General features: G+C 51.2%; 1 protein-coding gene across 1 annotated transcript; it reads left to right on the forward strand.

Moving 5' to 3' along the window:
* Positions 1-4,409: 4,409 nt before the first annotated feature.
* On the forward strand, positions 4,410-22,791 carry BCL6 (BCL6 transcription repressor). Its single transcript, XM_063407794.1, has 10 exons — positions 4,410-4,526; positions 13,175-13,213; positions 14,230-14,397; positions 15,472-15,693; positions 15,834-16,817; positions 17,410-17,591; positions 18,676-18,843; positions 19,903-20,033; positions 20,438-20,575; positions 21,466-22,791. The coding sequence occupies exons 3-10, from the start codon at positions 14,237-14,239 to the stop codon at positions 21,607-21,609; spliced, it is 2,130 nt and encodes a 709-aa protein (XP_063263864.1). The 5' UTR covers positions 4,410-4,526; positions 13,175-13,213; positions 14,230-14,236; the 3' UTR covers positions 21,610-22,791.
* Positions 22,792-23,127: the final 336 nt, after the last annotated feature.

Raw genomic sequence — 23,127 nt, forward strand, 5'->3', positions numbered from 1 at the left:
TAACAACTGCATGGCATGCATGCTCAGCTGCTTTGTTTTCCAGGAAGTTAAAACTGTACACATTTGCTTATTAAGGATTTCAGTGGCTGGCTAGAATCACAAGTCCTCTCCAAGTGCCACCTTTCACATCCCCAACCTCCACCAGGGAGGAATGAAAACGAGAGAAATGGGCCCTGTGTTCGTGCTGACAGACATAAAACGGCCTGGTAAACCTTAGTAGTTTGTTATGATGATGCATAAAAAAAAGGAGGAAAAAAATTTAAATCGTGATTTTTATGCAAATCATATGAATTGGACGGTTTAAAAAAACCTTAAATGTCAGGTAGATAAGATCACATACACCTAGAGCAGTGTCATGATGTTCTCTGCACATTACATTCATACTGGAAACCAAAACGTGTTACAGAAATCAGACACCCACAAAAAGCTCTGAGATTGCACTGAGAACAGGTTCCTACAAAGCACTGGTCTCTGACAGAAAAAAAAAAAAAAGGCAAAAGAAAAAAAAGTAGGTTAGATTAGAAAACAAGATAGTCGAATTCAGGCAGGGACTCAGCTGTCCCTGTGCTGCCTGGCCTCGCTGCATTCGCATTAATATGCGCAAAACTCCTTTTAAGTAACGTTCATGCAGCAGCACCCAGCTCCGAAATGGGCAGGCTGTTCCTGAAACCCATCCTCGAGGGCCACGGGGAAGGGGAGAGGTTCACAGGCTCTCTTCTGTCAGGCTAAACTTTTTTTTCTTGGACACATTGTTTTTTCCATTTAAAAGTCCTGGCAGTTATTTTTCTGTGAGGATGGGGAAGCCTTATGGCCTGAAGGAGTTAATTTCAAAAGAAAAAATTATAGTGGGGTAGTGTTTATTTAAGCAGTTTTGCAGAAGACAAGGCAATTCTTTCCAGGAGCGTGGTTCACCTGGGAAAAACACACACTGGCCTCGATCTACCATAAAAACCTGCTCTGTGTCCCCTGGAGGGAAACAACCCAAGCCCGGGGACTCCCCTCACTGCCAAGCAGCACCTCCAGCTTCGAGGCCCTTCAACATCCAACTGCAGCTCCCAGGGATGGCTGAGTAATTTCACACTGCTCTGTGCCCTGCACGCCAGCACACAGGCAGAGGGGTTGCTTTTCATCCCAGGAGCTTTGCCAGGGGAGGCCATGAAGAAGCTGGTGAGGGACAGTCCCTGGGAGGGCGCGAGGCACCTGTGGCGATGCCCAGCACTGCTCCTGCCTCTGCTCCTGCTCCCTGGAGCTGCTCCAGCATGGCCAGAAATACCTCTGCCAGCTCCAAGGGGGACCATTTCCCAGCAGCATCGCCCCTGTTCCAGCACTGCCACCACTTTGAGGGGTAGCACTTGAGGGTTCAAGCCCTTGCCTGGGTGAGGAGCTCTCTGCAGTGTAGAGGGTGTTTTTGATAGAGGGGTGCCTGCAGGATTGCCACAGCCTCCCACAGGCAAGGCCGAGCTGCTGCTGCTCCTCCACGTCCCACACAGGCAACTCGTGGGTGTGCAGGAGCCACGCCGAGCCCGGAGCCACTGAGAAACATCCCACAGCCGACATGGGCTGCTGGTGGCTTTGCACACTCCCACCAGCAACCCTCCCCACCACGGGGCCACCGTTCTCCCCCAGAGAGAAGTCACTCACTGTCGGCTTGCGGAGGCAGGGGAAGCTGTCCCACCGGGACATCGCCAACACCACCACTGCCAGCGGCTGCCGTGCTGGTCCCCAGAGCTGGGACAGGTTAAGGAAGAAGGCAAAGGAAGAGGGTGGCAAGGCCTCACTCAGCTATGATCCCTCTGGCCAATGGTGGGAGCGGGCTCCCAGGGAAATTACTCCATCGCCAGCTCCCTGAAGCCCCCAGTGATGCACCACAGGGACCACTGCTGCTTTGGGGGCAGCAGGAAGCAGTGGGGAGCAGAGGCGAGTGGCAAGAGCCCATGGGTATCTGCAGCTGGGCCCTGAGTGACAGTGAGGGAGTAGAAGATATGACACCAGAGCCGAAAGGCCAAAAACACAGCAAAGGCCCCAGGCTGCTCAGTTCCCAGTCCGAAAGGGATGCTGCTGGCTGCTCCCTATGTCCCCGCAACGAGGCGGGTTAGGATGGAAACTCTGATGTAAGCCCGGCTTGGCTGCGGCCAGGCAGAGTGAGAAATATCCCCCGTAAGAGTGCTACTTGAACGGAAGCCGTGCTCGACCTCGGGTCTCCACCAAAAATCCCCCAAGCGGCAGCCCTCTCGCTGCTGCTCCCGAGCGTCCCGCGGGCGCCGGGCTCGCTGGGCTCCGGCTAAAACGAAAGCGTCACACACTGCGGAGAAATGACAAACAGAACGCATCTGTCGCCCCCAACAACCCCTTTCCTTTGAGTTTCGTTGTTGGGGAAAAAGCAAAGGAAAAAAACCCAAATCCAAATCCCGGAACAGAGTTGCAACTCTTGAGTGCGTCCCTCCTTCGGTCACGGGCAGCCCCGGGAGCCCCCTCCCTGCCCGGGGCCGGGATCGGAGCCGCACAAGCCACACAGCTCCAGCTGCCCTCGCTCCCTGGGAATTCCATAGGGCATTTTAACTACAGGGCAGCCGAATCTCCAGCAGATCTGTATCACCTCAAGTGTCTCGGGAGTACCATCCCTGTCTTGCCACCGGGCTATTTTTAATGACGAGTCGTATTAGCAGAAGGGCTTTCTTCCTAATTTATTACCCCCCCTCCCCCCCCATCCTCCTTGCTTTAAAACGTTTCGGTTCCAGAGCTCAGCTGAGAAATCAAAATAAAGGCAGCACCCGGGGACTTTGCGTCCAAGGTGGCCGCTCCGTGGGCTCGCCAGTGCTGGAATCAGTAGCTCCGAGCAACTGCACCCGTGGACCGAGAGCACCGTGACCTGCGGTGGTTATTCTCGTAAACAAATTTCTATTAATCACCAGGGCCCGGGAATGCCTTCACAGCGCGGAGCACGCCTTGCCCCGCTCCCCACCACGCCGACCGGCAGCTCGCAGCCCAAAAACCCGACCGGGAGAGCAAAATGAGCGACCCGAACCACCCCCAAACCCAAGCCTTGTTGCAGGCCCCCAAGAAATAAACCCGCGAGAGTGGGGGACAGACGCAAGAAATCTCCACGGATTTACATTCAGGGAGTTACATTTCCACAGAGGAGGGGGAAGGCTGGGGTGACAGGTCCCGTCCCTCTGCACTCCCTGCGGAACCCACCCGAGACACTGATTTTACCAAAGGCTTTGCATTATTCCCCCCTCCCACCTCCCAGCAAAGGCCTTTGCCCAGCAAGAGGCAAAAAGTGCAGAAATAAAATCCCTTTCCAGAAAAACCAAAGCGATTTCGCATCCCCAGCACAGTCCAACAATTCCATACAAGCAGAATATTTACAGACTTACAGGTTATTTTGCAACAATAACAAAACAGCTACACAGAATTAACCCACCACTTGAGTGTCCTGGAAAGGAAAAGAGAACACGGATGGAAAAAAAATACGAGAAAATCATCAAAATCTATTTTTTTTCTTTTTGTCTGGAGGATTCTGGCAAAGAATTTTTTTTAAAAAAAGGCAAAAAAAAAAATAAAATCCATAAAACACCAAAAACTAATATAGGGAGTTCATGGGGAACCGTCTTTAAGAAAAAAGCTTCTTTCCCCAAGAGTAAGTCCCATTGGAGGCCCTGAGCCGAGTGTTGCTGTTTGCAAAAAAAAAAAATTATTTTTAAAAAAAGCTGAATGAGGGAAAAAAATAATCAAAGAAAAAAAAAGTAAAAATCCAGAACAATGCAGATGGCTCCTGGCTTTGCTCGCTGGGTTATTCAGTTGGTTTGGGGTATTTTTAGCGGGGGGAGGGTGTTTTAGAAACGCGAAAGTGACCCCCCCTGCCCCAAAATAAATAAATAAAAAACATATAAAGATAAATAATAATTCAAAGTACATACATATACATATAAAAAAATAAAAGGCGCAATTTTTTTCCAAGATCTCTTCGCTCGTTTTCGGAGAGGTTTGGGAGGAAAAAAACACCCCAAAAAGCCAGACGCGGAGGCCGGTGGTGGCAGGGTGTGATGTGTGTTTGCACCGCCCGGAGCCGTGCCCGGGACCCCCCGTTTTCCTCTCCCGCCGCCGCCGCCGCTGCCCGCTCCGCGCCGCGCGCGCTGCTCCGCGCCCGCGCGCCCCCCACGTCACCGACAGCACCCGCCGCCACGTGACCCCCCGGCCGGGCGCGACCACCGCTGGAGGGGGGGAACGGCGAGAGGGATGAACGGGGGGCGACACGGTGGGACCCCCGCCGCCGCCGTGGCCCCCCCGGGATATGCGGCCCCCCCTCGCTGACCCCGGTGGCGGCACCCTCGGGGGGCCGCGCGCGCCGGGAGGGGGCCGGCGCCGGGGAGGGCCGGGAGGGGGGAGGTCCGTGGCCCTCCCCATGCCGCGCGCGATGGTAGAGTCCGCAGCTCAAATTCCGAGAATTGGGCTCTGTTGATTCTTAGAACTGGGGTTCTTAGAAGTGGTGATGCAAGGAGTTTCTAGGAAAGCCCGGAGACCAGGTGATTGCTGCTTCTATTGCCGCGGCCGATTTTACCCTTTAATTCTCTCGCTCGCTTTTTTTTTTTTTTTTTTTTTCCTCTCCATTTTTTTCCCTCCTCTTTCCCTCCCTGCCGCGCTCCGACGCTTGGCGCGGAGCCGCCTCTATATATTTCTACCCATTTTTTTTTCTCTCCCTCCTCTCTCCTTCCCCCCCCTTTCCCGCTGCAGGTGCCCTTCTTTTTTTATTATTATTACTATTATTATTATCATCTCTTTTTTTTTTTCCTGCCTTATTTATTTATTTATTTATTTCACATACACATCCTCCTCTTTTCCCTTGCCCGCTGTCACGAGAAAAAATTTGGGAAATAGGGGTGCCTGCATGTCTTTAACGCTGGGAGCGCGTATAAGGGGAGGGGAGCGGGGTGGGTGGGGGTGTCTCCCCTCGCTGTCCTCTCCCGGGGATTATCGGTTATCTGGGATTATTGGCTTTCCCGCACGCGTGACGGCCGGGTGGGGACGGGGGGGACGGCGGCGGCTTCTCTCTGCACCTGCAGCCGCTCCGCGGGCGCAGGACGGCGGCGAGCGCTGGCGGCCGCCGGGCTTGTGGCGTGACTCGGGGTCCGCTCTCAATGGCTGGATCCTTCGGTCGGGGTGTGTTATTTTTCTTTGGCCTTTTTTCTTTTTTTTTAATTTTTAATTTTTTTTTTTTTTTAATTTTCTGTCTCTTTTTTTTTTTTCTCCTTTTTTTTTTTTTTTTTTGGTGTGTGCGTGCTGTGTCGCTGTTGTCGTTTCGCCGCCGCACGAAGCCGCCGCGGAGCGGGGCTGGCGGCAGCGCGGGGGCTCGGCGGCACCGGGCACCGGCCTTTCCTCGCCAGCCCCCATATCTCCCCGTTTCTATTATTAAAGCATTATTGTTGTTATTGCGTCCCCGGCGCAACCGCGAAAGGGCTGGTGCGTTTTGCAACCTGTGGCGGGGCTGCGCCGTGATCTGTCAAGACCCGGGCTAGGAGCGGGCGGTGATGGAGAAGACTTGCGGCATTTCCCTGCCCGGGGAAGGGGGGAGCCCGCGGGGAGGCTCGGCCGCCGCCGGCTGCCGGCCCTGGAGCACCGCGGAGCACCGGCCCGGGGCGGCGGGGACCGCGCTCGCCTCGACGGTGCGTGCGGGGCGGCTGCCGGCTGGGCACCCAACCGCGGTGCAAAACTCGGGAAGGGGCAAAAGTGTACGAAGCGGCTCCGCATATCATGCGTAGGGCTGAAAATAATAATAATAATAATAACAATAATAATAATAATAATACCACCACCACCCGCGGGGAGGAGCGGGCGTCCCCCGCCCGGAGGAAGGCGGCGGGCGGGGGAAGCGGAGCACAGCCGTGCTAGGGGTGCGAGGCACGGGGTCCGCGGGGCGCGATGCGTGCGGAGCCCCCCGCTGCCCCCGGCGCAGCCTTTCCCCTGTGTTTACTACCGCGGCGGACTTGGCGCGGAGACAGGCGCTCGTAAATCTGCCGGCGGCAGCCGCGGGGCTGGCCCCCGGCCACACGCTATTCCTGGAGCGAGCGGCCGCGGGGAGCCGCGCAACCCCCGCGCCGCTGCGCCCCCGAAACCGCCGCGAGCGGCTGGGGAAGAGAGAGCGCTGTTCGTTGTGTTTGTTGGGGTTTTTTTAATTGGTTTTATTAGGTGCCTGATCTTGTGTGCGCATATGTATTTTTTTAATATATTTTTTTAAAGCTCCCCTCCCCCACTTTAAAAATAAAAGGCAAAACAAAACCGAAAAAGCCCAACTTTGTTATGAAAACTTTCGTGGTCGGACGGCAGCGACCTCTCCCGGCCGCCCCCCTCCCCCCCGCCGCCGTCCCCCCGGCTGTAGTTTGCAAAGTCACAGTATGAAATGTTATGAAATCGCCTCTTGGGAAGGAGGGAAACAGAAAGCAAGGCGTTTGTTTAGAAAAATCCGCGGCAGCCTCTCAGATGTGCCTCAAAAGCTGCCTTTGACCCCCCTGTTGCATTTCCAGGGAAGAGGCAAATCTGGGCTTAAAATCATGAGTCAAAATCAACAAAAACAAACCCGTCCCCGGTTAGTTTTTTCCACTGACTTCAGTAGGCGCAGGATCAGTGCGGAGGGAGGCTGGGGACAGATGGATGAGGCTCAGTGAGAAGCTGCTACATTGGTCTGACATCTGTCTTGGGCCAAATTCCTACTTGTGCTAGTGGAAGTGTCAGCAGGGCTGGGTTTGGGATCAGGCCCTTATTCTATCTGGGAATCTTACTGATTCCTCTCCTGAGATTTTAAATGCTTTAAAAGTTATTATTTGCCATATTTCAAGGATTTAAAGAATAAGAGCTTTAGGAGCAAATGCAGGCTCCTTCCTCTAGTCCTTGAGGGGGTTACAGTTCAAAAATTGCTCTAAAAATATTTTAGGGGAATCCTCTCTTTATATATGCACGGAGAGGCAGAACCGAAGATTCTGTTATTTTCTCCTAAGGGTAGGATTGCAAGTTTAAAAACTCACATTATAGATGGCAAACATTTTGCCCCATGAAACATATAACCAAGCCATTAAAATATTCCAAAGGTCTACAAATTTTCCAGAATAATAGGTTATTACATTGTTCCAGTAAGAAAAGAGTTCATCTCTTGGTGTTCAATTTTGATTGGCAAAACAGATCAAAGATCTCTCGAGATGCGTTTCAATTCCAATTTCCAATCCCCCTCAGTTCTGACTGTCTGAGTCAATATTGGGAGAGGAAGTGGAGGTTAACTGGTTAGTTATTATTGCGAAGGAAGAAGTTGGAATGAGAAGTGATTCTTACAAATCCCACCCCAAAAACAAAACAACAAAAAAAAAATCCGTCAAAAGTCTTTGTGACACTTTTCAGACATCCCTGTTTGCAGTGCAGGGAGGATTCAGCCGGCTGTTGGATGGTACAAAAATAAACCTAGCAGAAACATTAAGTTTTTCAAAACAAGGCTGGAAAAGCTCATAAAAATAATGTTGCTCAGACGCGTTTTAAGAGAAACAGAATTACATCGACAAAATTATATGTTTTCCAGGTTTGGTTGGGGTGTTTTATTTTCCAAGGGGAAAAATTGCTCCTGCAGCAAAGCGGACTGGTGCCATCTAGTGTCACCTCCCGCCGCTCCGCGGGGCTGGCGCGGCCGGCAGCCTCGGGAGAGTGGGAACATGTTTATTAACTCTTCGTTAAAAAAAGAAAAAAAAATGCTAGCCAGCTTGAAGGAAGGTGGCAGAGGAAACTCTGGATGCCACTGAACTTACTTAAGCAGCCTAATTGGAAACAACCGAGTGCTTAATAAAGTCACTGACATTTCCATATGGAGTTCTCTCTGGGTCTGGTCATGAAATCACATGTGAAAATCTTTCCAAGTTGTGGTGTTAATCTGCCCTTGAATTTTTGCCTAATTTAGGATGTATTGTAAAGCTATCCTTTCTTTCTTTTTTTTTTTCTTTTCTTTTTTTCCTTGGGCAGGGAAAGCTTTCAGCCTTCAACTGCAGCAGCCCAATATGAATTTGTAGGAATAGCGTTTGGGTTTGGAGCACTTTCTTTTTCTTAGTAAACTGTAACATTATCCTCAAAACCCCATACGAATACAGGTGGTAAAATTTTGTGAGCCTGTCCTGTGTGGTAGGACTGTCCTCTCATATTATTTAGATTCTTCATGAAAAAGAAAACCTTTTTACAAGTCTATAGATTAATAAAATGAAGCTCTAATCAGTAAATGCATTTCTCAGTGTGCAGCTTAGGTACCTTCATATATTTATGGTGTTAAGGTTGAAGAATTGTTACATGCCTGTTTTAGTCCATATGCTGTAATACCTGGGCTGGGAACTTCACTCAAAGAGCTTTTACTGGTTCAGCTGGAGCCTGAAATGTTGTTTTCACTTTTCTGAGAAGTTGGCAAAATCTAAATTTAGTGGAAAGTTGCTTGTGTGCTCATAACCTCTTGCTCCATTTTATAGTGGCATGGGAGTCTATAAACGGGAGCTTTGTATGCCAAGTGTCTGTATTCTTCTCTAGATCTATTTTTAAACCATTCTTCTGTTTGGCAAAAAGTGACACTTGGTTTCCATGTTTACAGCAGGCATTGGCAAACCTCAGGAGTTCACAGTTTGCAGTTTGGTTAGATCAGTATCCAAAAGTCAGCATCTGACCAGTAAGCTCCTTCAGACTGCAACTTTAGACTGCAAATGTAGTCCTCCTTTTCCCTTTTTTTTTTATTTTTTCTCTTTTTAAAATCCGATCTAGGTCTTATGTGTTAGCATCACTGCATGCTGGCAGCCAAAGACACGCACCCCTAAACTGGAGCAAGTGTGTAGTCTTCAGGACTGCTTTAAAACCTCAGTAATGTCAGTGGAGTTTTAATTTAGATTCCCATCTAAACCAGAGAGAGAACTAGGGGCATTTGGGAGAGGGGCAGGAAATTTTTGATCTGTATGATTTTCCTTCCCCTCCTTCTCTTGGTCAGTTGCTGCCTTTGGACTTTGTGCCAGGTGCCCGTGGGGAGTGTTGGACCCCTGTTAATGGAGGAGGGAGTTTGAGATGTGCACACTGCAGGACAGGGGGTTCTGAATGGGTCCTGAGGAAGGTGTCCTGTAGGACTAGCTACCCTTTGAAATGCATCTCCTTAAATCTGTTTGGCTAAATATAGGGACAAGGGGGTGTCTCTGCCCTGGCCAAGGCACCCCAAGCTGTGCATGTGTCTCATCCCATCCAGGCGGGATGCCAGAGCAGTTCCTTTCTGCCAGAAGGAGCTGTGCCACCCTCAGCCCCAGGAGTACAGAGGCAGGGTCAGGTGCCAGCTGGTAATTTTCTGTCCCAGTGCGGGGTAGGGATGGTCAGACACCTCCTTGGAGCCCAGCAGGGCCAGGGGTCCAGCTCAGCTGCTGGGGACACCCAGCTCCGGCTGCACCCTGCTCTCGGGTCAGCATCTTGGTGCAGGGCATGGAGCCTGTCTTCTGTTCTCTGGAGTAGCTCTCTAGATTTCAGCCAGAACACATGGTTCCTGTCTTCCCCTGAAAAATTAATGTGCCAGATTGCTTGGGGTCGTTTGAAATGCTGAGGAAGGCTCAACTCCTTTGCTTCCCAAGGGCACGCGCTGCCTCTGCCTCACAGCCAGAGCTTGGCTCCGTAGAGGGCAGGGGAGTCCTCTTTAGTAGAAAAACATTGGAGGCAGTTTTAGTGTGCTTACCCCCTCCCTCCTCTGCATTTTCTTCTGCAAAGACCAAAACAATGTGGAGACTTGAGCTGGGCCAGCTTTCAAGGGCAATCCTTTAAACCCTCTTTTGAAGTATGAACTATAAAGTTCCCTGCGGCGCTCGAGAAAATATGCAGTTTTCCTGGTTCCAAATGCTGATAATAAACCCATCCAGATAATGTATTGCATTTCCTAGAAACATTTGTTTGCTGGCAGGAAATTGGATCAGATTGAGACCGCTCGATAGAGCGAGTGCAATCCGCTCACGGAGGGGCACGGCGGAAAATACGACAGGGCTTGCACTAGTGGTGCTGCTTTTGATCTGTGCTGACGCTGTGGACTTCTCGCAGCCTCTTCATGGGCTATTATTAACCCAGCCACGTTTTGGCCTAGACACTAACCAGAAGCTACTAAACTAATAAAACTCTGCTGTGACAACTAAAGGACACTTGCTGTCCCTAGATTGCATGGTATCAGAAAGCTGAGCTGGCCGCTCACACACCCACAGCCAAAAGCATCTTCTTCACTGTGGCATGTAGCACTCATGGCTGTGCTGGGGGAGCCACCCACACCCCACCTCATTTTCTTGGTTGTTCCCCTGATGCCTGTTCAGGAGAAACCAGGCATTCCTTGGCAGGGTGGAGAGGCAGCTGGCAGCACGCCCTGGCAGGCAGCAGGGATGTTCCCATGGGGCTGGGACCCTGTGGGGTGCAGGGACTGGGGAGGAGGAGGGCAGGATGGAGCTTCCCCTGGGCGGGCAGTTTCAGAACACTGTGTGGGATGAGGCTGTGGGGAAGGAAGACTTCACCCAGCCACCTCCCTAAGGTGATGTGAGTGAGTGAGTCGGCGCTGCAGGCTCTGGAGGGGTATGAGATTGGGGCCCAGGGAGGGGGAGTGTTTGATGCCCTCCTCCCTGCCTGTGTGGTTGAGGGTGGGAGAAGGGTTAAGACCACATGGTATCCCCTGTACAAAGAAGGAGAGGGGAGCAAGGAGTTCCCACCTGTGCACAGAGTGGGAGGAGGATGGATGAAAACTAACTGGGAGAGTAGATCAGTGGAGAGGCATGGCAGAAAAATGGATTGGAAGTCCCTGGTTCTCCCATCTGCCCTAGGGTAAGTGAGCAAAGAGGGTCTCCTTTTGCTCGGGTTTGAGCTGAAAGAGGTTCTCCCACATGAAGGTACACCGTCCCTGTGCTCCCGGAGCTGCAGGGAAGGCAGAGCCAGCTCCGGGTTCCTTTCCAGGAATGGGTTTTCTTGGGGAGGTGCCGGCAGGGAAGGGCTGTTCCCTGAACCGCTGGGGCAGACTCATTGCCTTCCTGGAAGGCAACAGCAGTGACTGTACTGTGTGGCCACCCCCAAAATGGGCGCTGCACCTATTCCAGACAGTCCTCTATGGGCACATCCAGCGCTGGCACACGGCCTCGAGCACTGCCGGAGAGCCCACACCTGCAAGGTACTGGACAGGAAAACTGGAGGCAGGGGTGTGGGATGATGCTCTGGCCCCAGCTGAGCCTGGAGGAGCCTCATGGGGTTTGAGGGGGGGGGTTAGATGGCAAAGACCATGCTTAGCTGCAGTGGTTTTTTCTGTTCCCCATCACTGGTCTCTAGTCCTTGTTGCCATCTTGTGTCAGGTCTGAGTATCCTCCCGCACTGGGGTACAGAGCTAGTGCTGTGTGCAGGGTCTGGAAGGGGCAGGGTTAACCCAACTCAGCACAGGGAGGGGAAGGAAAGTCCCTTTCCCTTTGCATGCCCACATCCTGCAGCCAGGAGCTGCTTGGGATGCACTTGCCCAGCTCGTGGGGCTGTGGACATTGCAGCAGCGCTGTGCTGGGAGGGATAATTTGGAGGGTGGGGAGGGGGCTGTGCTGGGGTCCAGCTCTGGGAGAGAAGCTGGGTGTCCCCCTGGCAGTGCTGTGCCCTCCCTTCAAATAAGGGGATTTGGTGACAGCAGCAGCTTCTCACATGATGCCCACGGGTACAGAGTTCATCTGGCTGTTTGTAACTTTGTTGGTTTGCAAGTGGGCCAGCTCCTCACCTCTGTGACACTGTGGTGACACCCCGCAGCCTGGCAGAGTATGTCTGCCACTCTGGCTGATGTTGGGGTGCCAGCCAGCTGCTCCAAGCACACACATCTGCCCGTGTGGGCACAGGAGTGTGTGCTGGGCTCCTTGGAGAACACTGTGAGTCCTTTGGCTTGCAATTGACAGTAGTGAGTGGCTGGCAGTGAGTGTGTACAGAAAGGTCAGAGTCTGCAGTATTTGGGAAATGAGTCACTTTTTGTATGTGCATAAAGTTTTAAGCTGGCCAGGCTCAGAGCAGCTCTGAAGATTTGTGTTTGATGGCTGGAATAAAGCTGTAAGACACCCTCTGGCTTGTGCATGCGATACCTCGCCTTAAATCTCATCTCTTCATCCCGGTGGCTCTGGGGATGGGAGGGGAGCTTGGGCTCCAGACCTGCACATCTCCCACAAGGCAGAGGGAAGGCAACACCTGACAATCCCTTCTCTCACAGGGATTATTGGGCTTCATACAATTGCCTGGCAGTCTTAAGTCTGGGGGCTGGTCCTCAAAATATTGTGATGAAGGTCTTAGGGTTTGTTGGCTCATTTATTTATTGTGCTTCTACCTGCTGAGGCAACTGCTTAAGGACCTTCTTCCTGCATTGCTGCCAAGTCAGTTGGTTTTGGTTTTAAGTAAATTTTGGAGGATTAGTATGAGTTCTGGAAGGCAATTAACTCCTGTGTTTCCTTGCCATTCTGTCCCAGCTTCATTTCTGGGTGAAGCCAGTGCCTGGAGACACAGCTTGTGGTTTAAGGGAAGGCTTTGGCAGCAGCAAGGGGAGGGGACATTTGTTCTTCATCATCACTGTCTCCACCACTGGCTTCCTGTGCAGTCCTGGCCAAGTCACTTTGGTACTTGATGCCTGTATCCTCCCAAATCTGTTCAGCAATCCCATCCCAGGGCGTTTTCACCAGTGGCTGGAGCCTGTGGGTTTCTGAGCAGAGTGGCAGCAGATGTTTGTGTGGCTGTCACACCTGTTAACAAGGTGCTGGGAGTATGGCATGGGACTTGAATGTGGCACCAGACAGGCATTCAGTCTTGGCAGGGGAAGAGTTATCTCCGAAAGAAGTGGTGAGAAAATTCTTGCTTGACTTCCCTTCCCCACCTGCCTTAAGTTCCTGAGTCATGGAAATGAAAATCTCCTTGGCATACGCCCATGGTTTGGGCTAGAGGGTGTGGAAGAAGCTATGATTGGATTCTCAAAGCCTGTGATTGTGATAAGAACGTACTGTACCGGAAGAAACAAATGTTAACCTTACTGGAGAGTAGAAGGTTTGTTATCTCTAGCTGTTATCCACCTGATACTTGAGTGAAATAGCAGCCTTGTGATCTGCCAGGCCAATTCATAACTACCAGCTAATGTGGTGTTTGTTTTCTTGTGATTTATTTGTAGGTTTGAAAGAAACTTTTGGACTGTGAATTGAGGCATTGGGTATGTAAATTTAAATTTTGCGTTTTCTCTCCTAATCTCTCTCCCCCTTTCCTTAATGCAATGTTTTGTTAGACCCAGCTGGAATTTGTTTTCAGGAGAGCAGCTGCTCTGTAGAAACTACTGCACGTTCATGTGCCACTGGGGAAGGAGGAGTCAGGATTATGGAGGAGGGGGTTGATCGTGGGAGAATTTTACACCAAAGATGTGCATTCCAGCCCAAACCTCAGGGAGACATAGGCCATCCTGGGTACTGATTGGGAGGACACCTCTGAGATGGGTCAACAGGCATTGTGTTGGGGGAAGGCTTCATGTTCCTCGACTAACCCAAACCTTGCTTGTGGAGAGGGATTGGGCCATGGTGTGGGTAGCAGCCCAGCAGGTTAGATGAGTTCTACTCCTCACCAGTTAATGGGGAAACTGTGGACAGGTCTTCTCCAGCGTGACCACCACTTGGGAGTAGGAAAGTAGTTTCCTGGGTGAGGGCTGGTATTCTGCTGTGGGCTGGATTCTCCAGATGTTGAAATCATTCAACTTCAATTGGGACCTTAAGGCTTGTTTTGATTCCTGTGGCTGGATTTACAGCCAGATACCGCACAGGTGAGGGGGATGGCTCCTGAGGGAGATTGGAAAGCTAGAAGCTATGTTGGAAGCATTGCGGAGATGCACCTGAGTGGGTGGAGTGGGGTGGGGCTGCCATGGGTGAGGCAAGGAGAAAGAGGAGATGGTTGGCTAATCTTCGGGAGGTTCTGATTGCCTTCACCCATCAGCTTGATGGGCGGGATGAGACGTGCCAGGTCTCGCTATCAGCCCAGGGACCTCACTAGGCAGCCTGGCAAGAGCTTGGTGTGGTGCAGGGCTGTTTGCCTTGGGACCCAAGAGCTGGTGCTGCCCCTACCAGGAGCAGCTGGCCATCCGAGCATGTTCCGGAGCAGCAGCCGTCTGTCTCTTCCCTGGGTTTAGGGTGCTTGCCTGGCTGTTCTCCGTTCTCATCTTCCTCTGGTGCTTCTGTCCCACAGACTGAAGATGGCCTCGCCGGCAGACAGCTGCATCCAGTTCACGCGCCACGCCAGCGATGTCCTCCTCAACCTCAACCGCCTGAGAAGCCGGGATATCCTGACTGATGTTGTCATCATCGTGAACCGGGAGCAGTTTAGAGCCCACAAAACAGTCCTGATGGCCTGCAGGTGAGAACAGGGTCCTTCCCTGGCTCCCTCCTTGCTCCTCCAGCCTTTGGCCTCCGGAAGCACTGCTGCAGTCCTGTGAGGGGCTCGTGGGATTCACAGGGAATCAGAGGCAGAGAAGCAGAACTGAAAGGGGCTGCCAAGAAATTTGTACCTGTAATGGGATTAGAGCTGAGGCTGCTTCCCTCCAGTGTGCTGCCCTCACCTCTCTCCTTGTGTACCCACATCTGCCCACACACAGCCCTTGGAGCTCAACAGGAGCACAGGAGATGTGAGGCACATCCCTGAAGGTGAAGCACAAATGTGCCACAGGGACAGGAGAGAAGAGGGAGGGCTGGATGTTCACTGTGGGGAGGGAGTCCTCTGTGACCAAGGTGTCCCCTGCCACTGCTATTTTTAGAGCTATTCCTCCCTGACTTCCAGATTGCTGGCTGCACCCACCTTGGTTGATCAATCTTTTTCTTTTTTTTTTTAAGCCTGTTGGGGTCTGAAATCCCTTTCCAGCCCCTAAAATTGGTGGAATTGCTTTGCAATGAATGCTAATTAATATCCCACCATTGCCCAATTGAATTACACCAAATGCCTTCCAGGTTCTCTCGCTGACATGGTGTAAAGATTTCAAAACGCCAAGCTTTGACTATTAAAATGTCTGAAAAATGTTTTGCCACTGTTTCTCCTTTTTTTATCTTTCTGGTTTAAGACTGTGTGGATGCCCCGAGAGGCTTCTAAAAGAAATGAGTCATAGTGGGAAGGGGATGGTGGTAAGAACAACAATGGAAAAAAACCAAAAAAGCTGGGGAATTACTAAGTGGAGGCAGTGGGGAGTTGTTGAGCAGGTGAGATCTAAAAGCAGGCTGTTCCAGTTGGGAAAAGTGCAGTGCAGAAGACGCTTACTAAGCTGAGAAACCAAGCTTGATAATAAGGGGGAAGCTCAGGAAATTCTGTAATTGCCTTCTCCTCCTCCCTTCCCATTCATGAACCCCTAACCCCTCTGTACTCAGGGATTTCCTACAAATTCTCTTTTTTGCCTTTGTACTGTCATAACACTTATCCTCTCCTGCTGTCTCCCCTCTGCAGTGGCCTCTTCTACAGCATCTTCACTGACCAGCTCAAGTGCAACTTGAATGTCATCAACCTGGATCCTGAAATTAACCCTGAGGGGTTTTGCATCCTCTTGGACTTCATGTACACCTCCCGCCTGAACTTGAGGGAAAACAATATCATGGCTGTGATGGCTACAGCACTCTACCTGCAGATGGAGCACGTGGTTGACACCTGCCGAAGGTTTGTCAAGTCCAGGTGAGTGCAGTTGGTGAACTTTGAAGAGCCTGGGACTGTGCGATTGGGTGGGCAGGGGAAGAACTGAAAAAGTATCTGCAAATGTATCTTTGCCAGCTGAAAATAACTCTGTCTCCCTCCTGTTTTTCCCCTGATTCCAGTGAAGCAGAGATGGTGTCTGCTGTGAAGACCCCAAGGGAAGAGTTTTTGGCAGGACGGATGCTGGGCCACCCAGAGGTGATGGCTTATCGGAGCAGAGATGTCTCAGAGAACGGCATACCTCTTCAGAACGGGTCCCTCTGCAATGGGAGGGCCTTTGCACCTGGCTTGATCAACAGTTTGTCTGGATCCCCCATTTCCTACCACGGATACAGCCCTCTCCCTCTAAATAGCTTCCTAGTGGATGATGAGTTGCGGGAGATGAGGATGCCTCTCTCTGAACTCTCAAGGGCAGGTGCCTTCCCCAAGGAGAGGATCCTGCCGTGCGACAGCTCCAGGACAATCCCCACTGAGTACGTGAGAACCATTACCGACATCTCTGCCAACATGTGCCATGCTACCATCTATGCTCCAAAGGAAGGTGCTGCTGAGGAAGCCAGGGGTGACATGCACTACAGCGTGGCCTCTGGGCCCAAACCTGTCATCCCTACAGTCCGGAACAACCCCTACTTCCCTTGTGACAAAGTGGCCAAAGAGGAGGAGAGGACCTCTTCAGAGGATGAGATCAGCCAGCACTTTGAGCCCACCAACACACCCCTGGACCGCAAGGGCCTCATCAGCCCTCAGAGCCCCCAGAAATCAGACTGCCAGCCCAACTCACCGACTGAGTCCAGCAGCAGCAAGAATGCCCGTATCGGTCAGAACTCCAGCTCCCTCTTCACCAAGAGCCCCACAGACCCCAAAGCCTGCAACTGGAAGAAATACAAGTTCATTGTCCTCAACTCTCTCAACCAGAACACCAAGCAAGACAGCGCTGACCAGAACGAGATGGGAACACTCTCTCCTCGCACCTACGTGCCCATGCCCACTTGCCAGCAGTCCATGGAGCCAGAGCATCTCAATGTGCAATCCCCCACCAAGATAAGCGTGAATGGTGAAGACTCTACTATCCCACAAGCCAGCAGACTCAACAATATTGTTAACAGGTGAGAAGACTTCCACCCCCCATTCCCCTCCCCCTGAGAAGCAGGACTTCCTGCATTGTTGGTGAGGGTTTGGAAGTGTGAAATATCCATAGCATTGGGCTGGGAAGTCCAGTCATGAGCAGGTGGAAGTCCTTGCATTTGGTGAAGGACTGCCAGTGGCATTCAGTGCCCACTGTCCCCAGTGTAGTGGGCCAGCAAAGGAACTGGGAACACTGGGTTGTGAATCCCTGGGTAACTTTGGCAGCTCTGGCTGATTTCGGGAGCCTGCATTTGCCTAGCCTGTGTTTCCACCAGACTCCCTGTGCCTCAAGGTTTTCATTGTCTGTAAGCATTGGAATGGCCAAAGTATCAGGGAACAATATGCTGTCCTCTGGACCTGGGTGTTCCTAAAGACATTTGAGGTCATTTGGTGATGGGCATCTGAAGGTTTGAGGCTTAAGGACCTGTTGTTGATCAGGGCTATGCTGTGCAGCTCACCACAAGGATGTCCCCATAAAACGTGTGTGTCCCTTGTGTCGGGAGGGGTGCAAACAAGGGTCCAGCACCTCAAGCACAGCAAGAGCCTTCTCACAGCTGTGCTCTCCTTCCACAGGTCCCGGGACGGGTCCCCTCGGAGCAGCGAAGGGCAGTCCCCACTGTACATGCATTCATCAAAGTGCAGCTCCTGTGGCTGCCAGTCCCCACAACATACTGAGATGTGCCTTCATACTCCTGGCTCAAACTTTGGAGAAGAGATGGGGGAAACCCAGTCTGAGTACTCTGACTCCAGCTGCGGTGAGTCTTGCATCCTTGGTCGTCTTTTGCAACCAGCAGCTGGGGGGCTGTGCAGTGTAGGGACCCATCACTGAGTGCCCTGTGATCAGTCAGACCTGTCCCAGATGCTGGTGAATGCACCAGTGCATTGCAGCCCCCTCTTAACTGTCTGCCCAGCTGTGTGCATGCATGTGAGGGACATGTGCACATGGGAATTGCTGCCTTCCTCCCCTTCCCCAGCACCATCCAGATACCTTGAGCAGGGAATTAGTCATCTGCTGCAAACCTGGCAGGCGAGGACAGGAAACAAGTGCACCCCACCCCACCAGAACCACTGGAGAACAAGCCTGACAGATGTAATGACCCGTAATGGGGATTGGGCAAGCTGGCATGTCTCATGCATCCGTCATGATATCTTTATTATCAGGGAGCCCAGTGTGCATATCTGGGGAAATGCAGATAATGAGACTTGCAATCTTGTTGCAAAACCCCACAAGCCCAAAGACAGGTATCTGTGCACTCATCTGCCTGTAGCTCAGGGAGAGGGAATGCAGCATTGCGACCTTTGCTGTGGGCAGAGATCCAAGGAGGGAACCTCACTGTGGTAACACTCAACACAACATTTAAGAGTAGGGCATCCCCCTAGTGGGGGAACCTGCCTTGTGATTTGGGTGATGATCGCCTTCCCAAGCTCAAGGCAGGCCTCTGTACTTGTAAAGGTTAAAGACCTCTAACCGTGCAGGAGTTGCTCCAGAGCTGAGCATCCTTCAGAGGATGCTTGATACCTTGAGTGCTTTCATGGACCTCCCTGAAAGATGTCCAGGTGACATTCTGGCTCCTTGGAAGCAGCCTGTGTGTCACTAAAGGAGAGAGAAAGCTCTAAACTAGAGCTCATGATGACTTTGCTCTCAAGCCATGCACATTGTTGCTGTGTGCACAAGGCCAGGAGGTGACAGCACAGTGCAAGCACAACTGAACATGAACACGTGCACTTGGCTGCTTGTTCCAACACATGCTCTGGCTGGCCCTCTCCTCCATCCCATAGCCCATCAATAAGGTGGCCCATGTGCTGTCCATCTGATTGCTCCTCTCTCTGCCCTCCCAGAGAACGGAGCCTTCTTCTGCAACGAGTGTGACTGCCGGTTCTCCGAGGAGGCCTCTCTCAAGAGACACTCTCTGCAAGTCCACAGTGACAAGCCCTACAAGTGTGACCGCTGCCAGGCCTCCTTTCGCTACAAGGGGAACCTTGCCAGCCACAAAACCGTCCACACAGGTACGGTGTTGGCAGTGGGGACAGCTCTGGGGAGGCTGGGGGTGTTCATGGCTGGGCTTGTGCAGCATCCTCTACTCTGTGTCACAAGCTGTCCCTGATGGGAAGAGCACGGTGCTTTACTTGGCACTGGCAGGGAGCCCTTGGACAGAGCACCAAACCTGGGAGTGGGAGAGATACCTGCCCTTGCAGCAAGGATGGAACTCAACCTCCTTTACTTGTAAAGCATTGAGCACCACAGTTTTTAAAGGTGTCATGCAAAATTCGTAACTGGGAGCAAATGCATGGCCTCCAAGTAACTTTGTGGTAGACTTAAGCAATAAAAAAATTAAAAATATCAAAAGAACATTTAGGAAGAAGTCTGAGGTTTATTTTTACATCCTAGAAATCCAGGTCACATCTAGCTTGGCATAAACTCTGCTGATGGGAAAATCTGTGAATGGATGGACTCTGTGAATCAGCACAATGAAAGCTGAGAAAGGAAGAGGATATTAAGGGTTTAGTCATTTGCTGACAAACCTAGGGCTTATTTTATTTCAGGCTTTTAATGTTTAACATGTCAACAGCCAGTTCACAAGCTGTGGAAGGGAAGTCTGGGCTGACGACTCTGCTGGTGCACTGAAATAGATCCAAATTCCCACAGTCTTAGCTGAGCTCTGGGAGGGCTGTGCAGGGGGCTGAGACAACACAAGCATCAGGGCAGTGTTCAAGGGTGCTTACTGAGAGCTGCAGGGAGATGTAGGTGCCAGCTGCTGTCACAGGGTCAGGAGGAACGATGCTGTTAATCCTTGCTGGCAGAGCTGCCTGATTTCCTCTCTTGCCCTGAAGGCTGCAGCTCCCAACCCAAAAGAGAAAAGCTGCCTCCTGAGCTCACCCTGCTCCATAGACACCCTGCCCAATGCTGCATGTCCACAGCCATCTCCAAAAGGGACAGGAGTCAGGACTAGTGCTTCATGCCATGGCGTCTGGCACCTGAAGGGACTTAACTCTGGGGAGCACCTGGATCCTGGGTGCTGAGCACACCTGTAGCTGATCCCTCCCCCTTCCTTCTGGGCTCTGCAGGAGAGAAGCCGTACCGCTGCAACATCTGTGGGGCACAGTTCAACCGACCAGCCAACCTGAAAACACACACACGCATCCACTCCGGGGAGAAACCCTACAAGTGTGAGACCTGCGGGGCCAGATTTGTCCAGGTGCGTGTAGCCTCTGGGGAGGTGGGGTATGGTTAGATCTTGTGCCCAAGACTGGCAGATCTTCACCACCAAGACTGGGAATGCCTCATGGCAGGGAGGAGGCTGATGATGGCCCAGCTTGCTACCTTGGGCAACTCTTCCCGTGGTGTTGTGGGATAAATACAGACCTTAAGGTCTGAGGGGGACAATTTGGCTTAGTAAGGAATCCTGACTGCTGCTTCTAGCTGTTCTGCTCTTAAGGACTGGAGATACCAGAGCTCAGACACATGGCCCCGACTCCCAGCTATAATCCAGTAGACCAAAAAAGATGTCTGGGCAGAACCCTATTGCCACAGGGATACCCTTGCTCCCAGCGGGATGCCGTCCTCCCCGGGGCTGTCCTGACCCAGAGGTGCTCTCTGCAGGTGGCTCACCTCCGTGCTCACGTGCTCATTCACACTGGGGAGAAGCCGTACCCCTGCGAGATCTGCGGCACACGCTTCCGGCACCTGCAGACCCTCAAAAGTCACCTCCGAATCCACACAGGAGAGAAACCCTACCATGTGAGTGGCCCTGCTTTTCTTGGTGCTGGGGAGTCTCAGCTTGGGCTGGGGGCCAATGCTGCCAAGCCTGGGGGGCTGGCAAGACACAAGGGCATTCTCACGGGCTGGTTGCAGCATCCTGGTGCCCTTTGCCAGCCTCGTGAGGCCCTGCACCAAGGTCACATCCCTGCTTCTCGTGCCCCTTTTCCCTCCTGGGCATTAGCTGATGCTGATGTGGTATTTTTTCAGGCGTGGCTGTGTTGGAAACACTGACATGCAGCCCGAGCTGGGTACATCCTAGTTGCTCTTTTCTTCCACCCCATCTGGAAGAAGGTCACGCTTCTTCAAATAGCTATGGCTTAAATTACAGCTGCCTGTGGTGTGTGGGGATGGGGGAGAGGAGCAGACAGCCTGGCCTGAGCTCCCCTCTGATGGTGATAATCACACCCAGCAAGCAGTCTGCCCTGCCTTGCTTGCAGCCCTGTGGGCTCCCAGCTCTTTGCTGGGGCTTTCCTGGCTTTCACCATCTGCTAGAAGGGGAATCCAAGCAGGGGTTGACATCCAAATGTCCTGGAGCCATCCAGCTTGGCACAAGTCAGACACAGCTCCAGAAATAGCCCTGTAGCTGGTTTGATCACCTAGATATGGGTTTGATGCTATGTCTATCAGGCCAGTCATCTCCTGAGGGGCTTTGCCCTTTGTGCATCCCGTGAACCAAGATATGCTGCTGGAAGCCTGGGATGGGGTGCCCCCGGGTGCTGCTCCTCCCACCACGTTCCCGCTGTTCCCCAGCCCACCTGCACAGCGGGTGCAGTGTCTCTGGTGGTGAGCAGGCATTTGGTGCCCCAAAGGGAGGACGTGTCCCCTGGCACGGCGTTTCACAGCCTCTGTCTTTGCCTGTCGCCCCACAGTGTGAGAAGTGCAACCTGCATTTCCGCCACAAGAGCCAGCTGCGGCTGCACCTGCGGCAGAAGCACGGGGCCATCACCAACACCAAGGTGCAGTACCGCATCTCGGGCAGCGAGGTGCCCCCGGAGCTCCCCAAGGCCTGCTGAAGGATTTCCCAGGAGGAGGTCGTCTTGGGGGGCACGGCGGGGAGAAGCTGTCCAAAGGATACTTGCAACACTTTAAAAGAAAAAAAAAATAAAAAAAAAAAAGAGAGAGAGAGAGAGAAACAAAAAAATATTCATCACACGATGGAGTGCCTCTAAACCCATAGTACAGATAGGTGGAAAACCATTAGAAATTTAAAAAAAAAAAATTTACAAATACACGGGTTTTATTTTTCCCAGTTATGTGAAACAAAAAGAAAAAATAAAATTATTCAGATCTTACTGTATATAAAACATAAAAAAATTAAAATAGTCATTTTAAATGTCTGTGCAGTGGAGTGTTGATAAACTCTGGAGTCTAACCTTCACAGCCTTTGCCGTTTGAAGATGAGGAATGTAACGTTGATTTATGGGAACAGATTTTTTTCTTTTGTATGCAAAATGTGTGTTCTTTTAAAGAGAAAGTATGCTATTAAAGAGAGGGCTTTAACTTTTTTAACCAAAGGTGAAGGAATCTATGGCAGAGTTGTAAATATATATAGATATAAATATATAAATATATATATAAAATAAATATATATAGACCTTTAAAAAAGCTATATTAAAAATATATAAAATGCATTAAAGGCTCAGTTGGACTCTGCAGGCAGAAGCCACTCTGAGAATCTTTATTATGATAGAGCACTTAAGGAGATATTTTAAAGTATTGCATCTGTACAAGTAAGAAAATATTTTGTCTAAATGCATCAGTGTATTTGTATTTTTTTGCAAGTGAAGGTTTACAATTTACAAAAAAGTGTGTATTAAACCAACAAAGCTGCAGAAGGAATTGAAAATAATAATAAAGTGTAATTTTTTTGTTCTAGTTCTCAGTCTGTATATATGTAAAATGTGGTTTCGCACGGTGCCTTTCTTTTCAATGGAAGTTTTCAGTGTATGGACTATATTGAGCTCAGTTTCTTCAAGGTACAGCCTGATGTTGCAAAAGAAGTTTTGGTGGAACTTTCTAGTGGGGGAATGTTTTATTTTTTTCAGTTTTGGATTTTTTTTTTTTGGTCTTATTTTACATGCTTGTGTTATAAACAATCTCGGGAGACAGGGTTTGGGCTGTGTCTAAACTGCATTAATGCGTTCTGTAAAATATAGCTGTACAAATAAAAGAATAAAATGAAGAAAAGTGATGTATGATGGAGTGAGAGGTCTGTTCTTGCCTGTCCTTCCCCTTAAGCACCTTGAAGCCTGGCTGGTGCCTGGGGAAGGGGCTGAGCATCCTGAGCCCTGGTGTGAGCTCTTGGCTTGGTGTGGCCCTGGCCCTGTTGAAGACAGGGGCCTCTTTCAGCCTCGAATGAAGAGAGTCTGAGCAAGACTCAGGTTTGCTCTGGATCCTGGTGGGGACTGTGCCACCCCCTTGGTACTTTCTGCATTGGCACCAAGCAGCCAGCAGGAACAGGGCAGAGACTTTTGCTGACCAGCCCAGGGGCAGTTCCAGATGGCTGAGTAGTTATTTATATTTCCTGGAAT

The sequence above is a fragment of the Prinia subflava genome, chromosome 11, assembly GCF_021018805.1.
Source record: "Prinia subflava isolate CZ2003 ecotype Zambia chromosome 11, Cam_Psub_1.2, whole genome shotgun sequence".
Taxonomy (NCBI): domain Eukaryota; kingdom Metazoa; phylum Chordata; class Aves; order Passeriformes; family Cisticolidae; genus Prinia; species Prinia subflava.

What these genes read in the sequence shown, in the direction of transcription:
- BCL6 (XM_063407794.1), top strand. Translation starts at nt 14,237, where the DNA reads ATGGCCTCGCCGGCAGACAGCTGCATCCAGTTCACGCGCCACGCCAGC. An exon ending in CGAAGGTTTGTCAAGTCCAG is followed by an intron (nt 15,694 to 15,833) that starts GTGAGTGCAGTT and finishes CCCTGATTCCAG; the next exon opens with TGAAGCAGAGATGGTGTCTG. An exon ending in CAGGAGAGAAACCCTACCAT is followed by an intron (nt 20,576 to 21,465) that starts GTGAGTGGCCCT and finishes GTCGCCCCACAG; the next exon opens with TGTGAGAAGTGCAACCTGCA.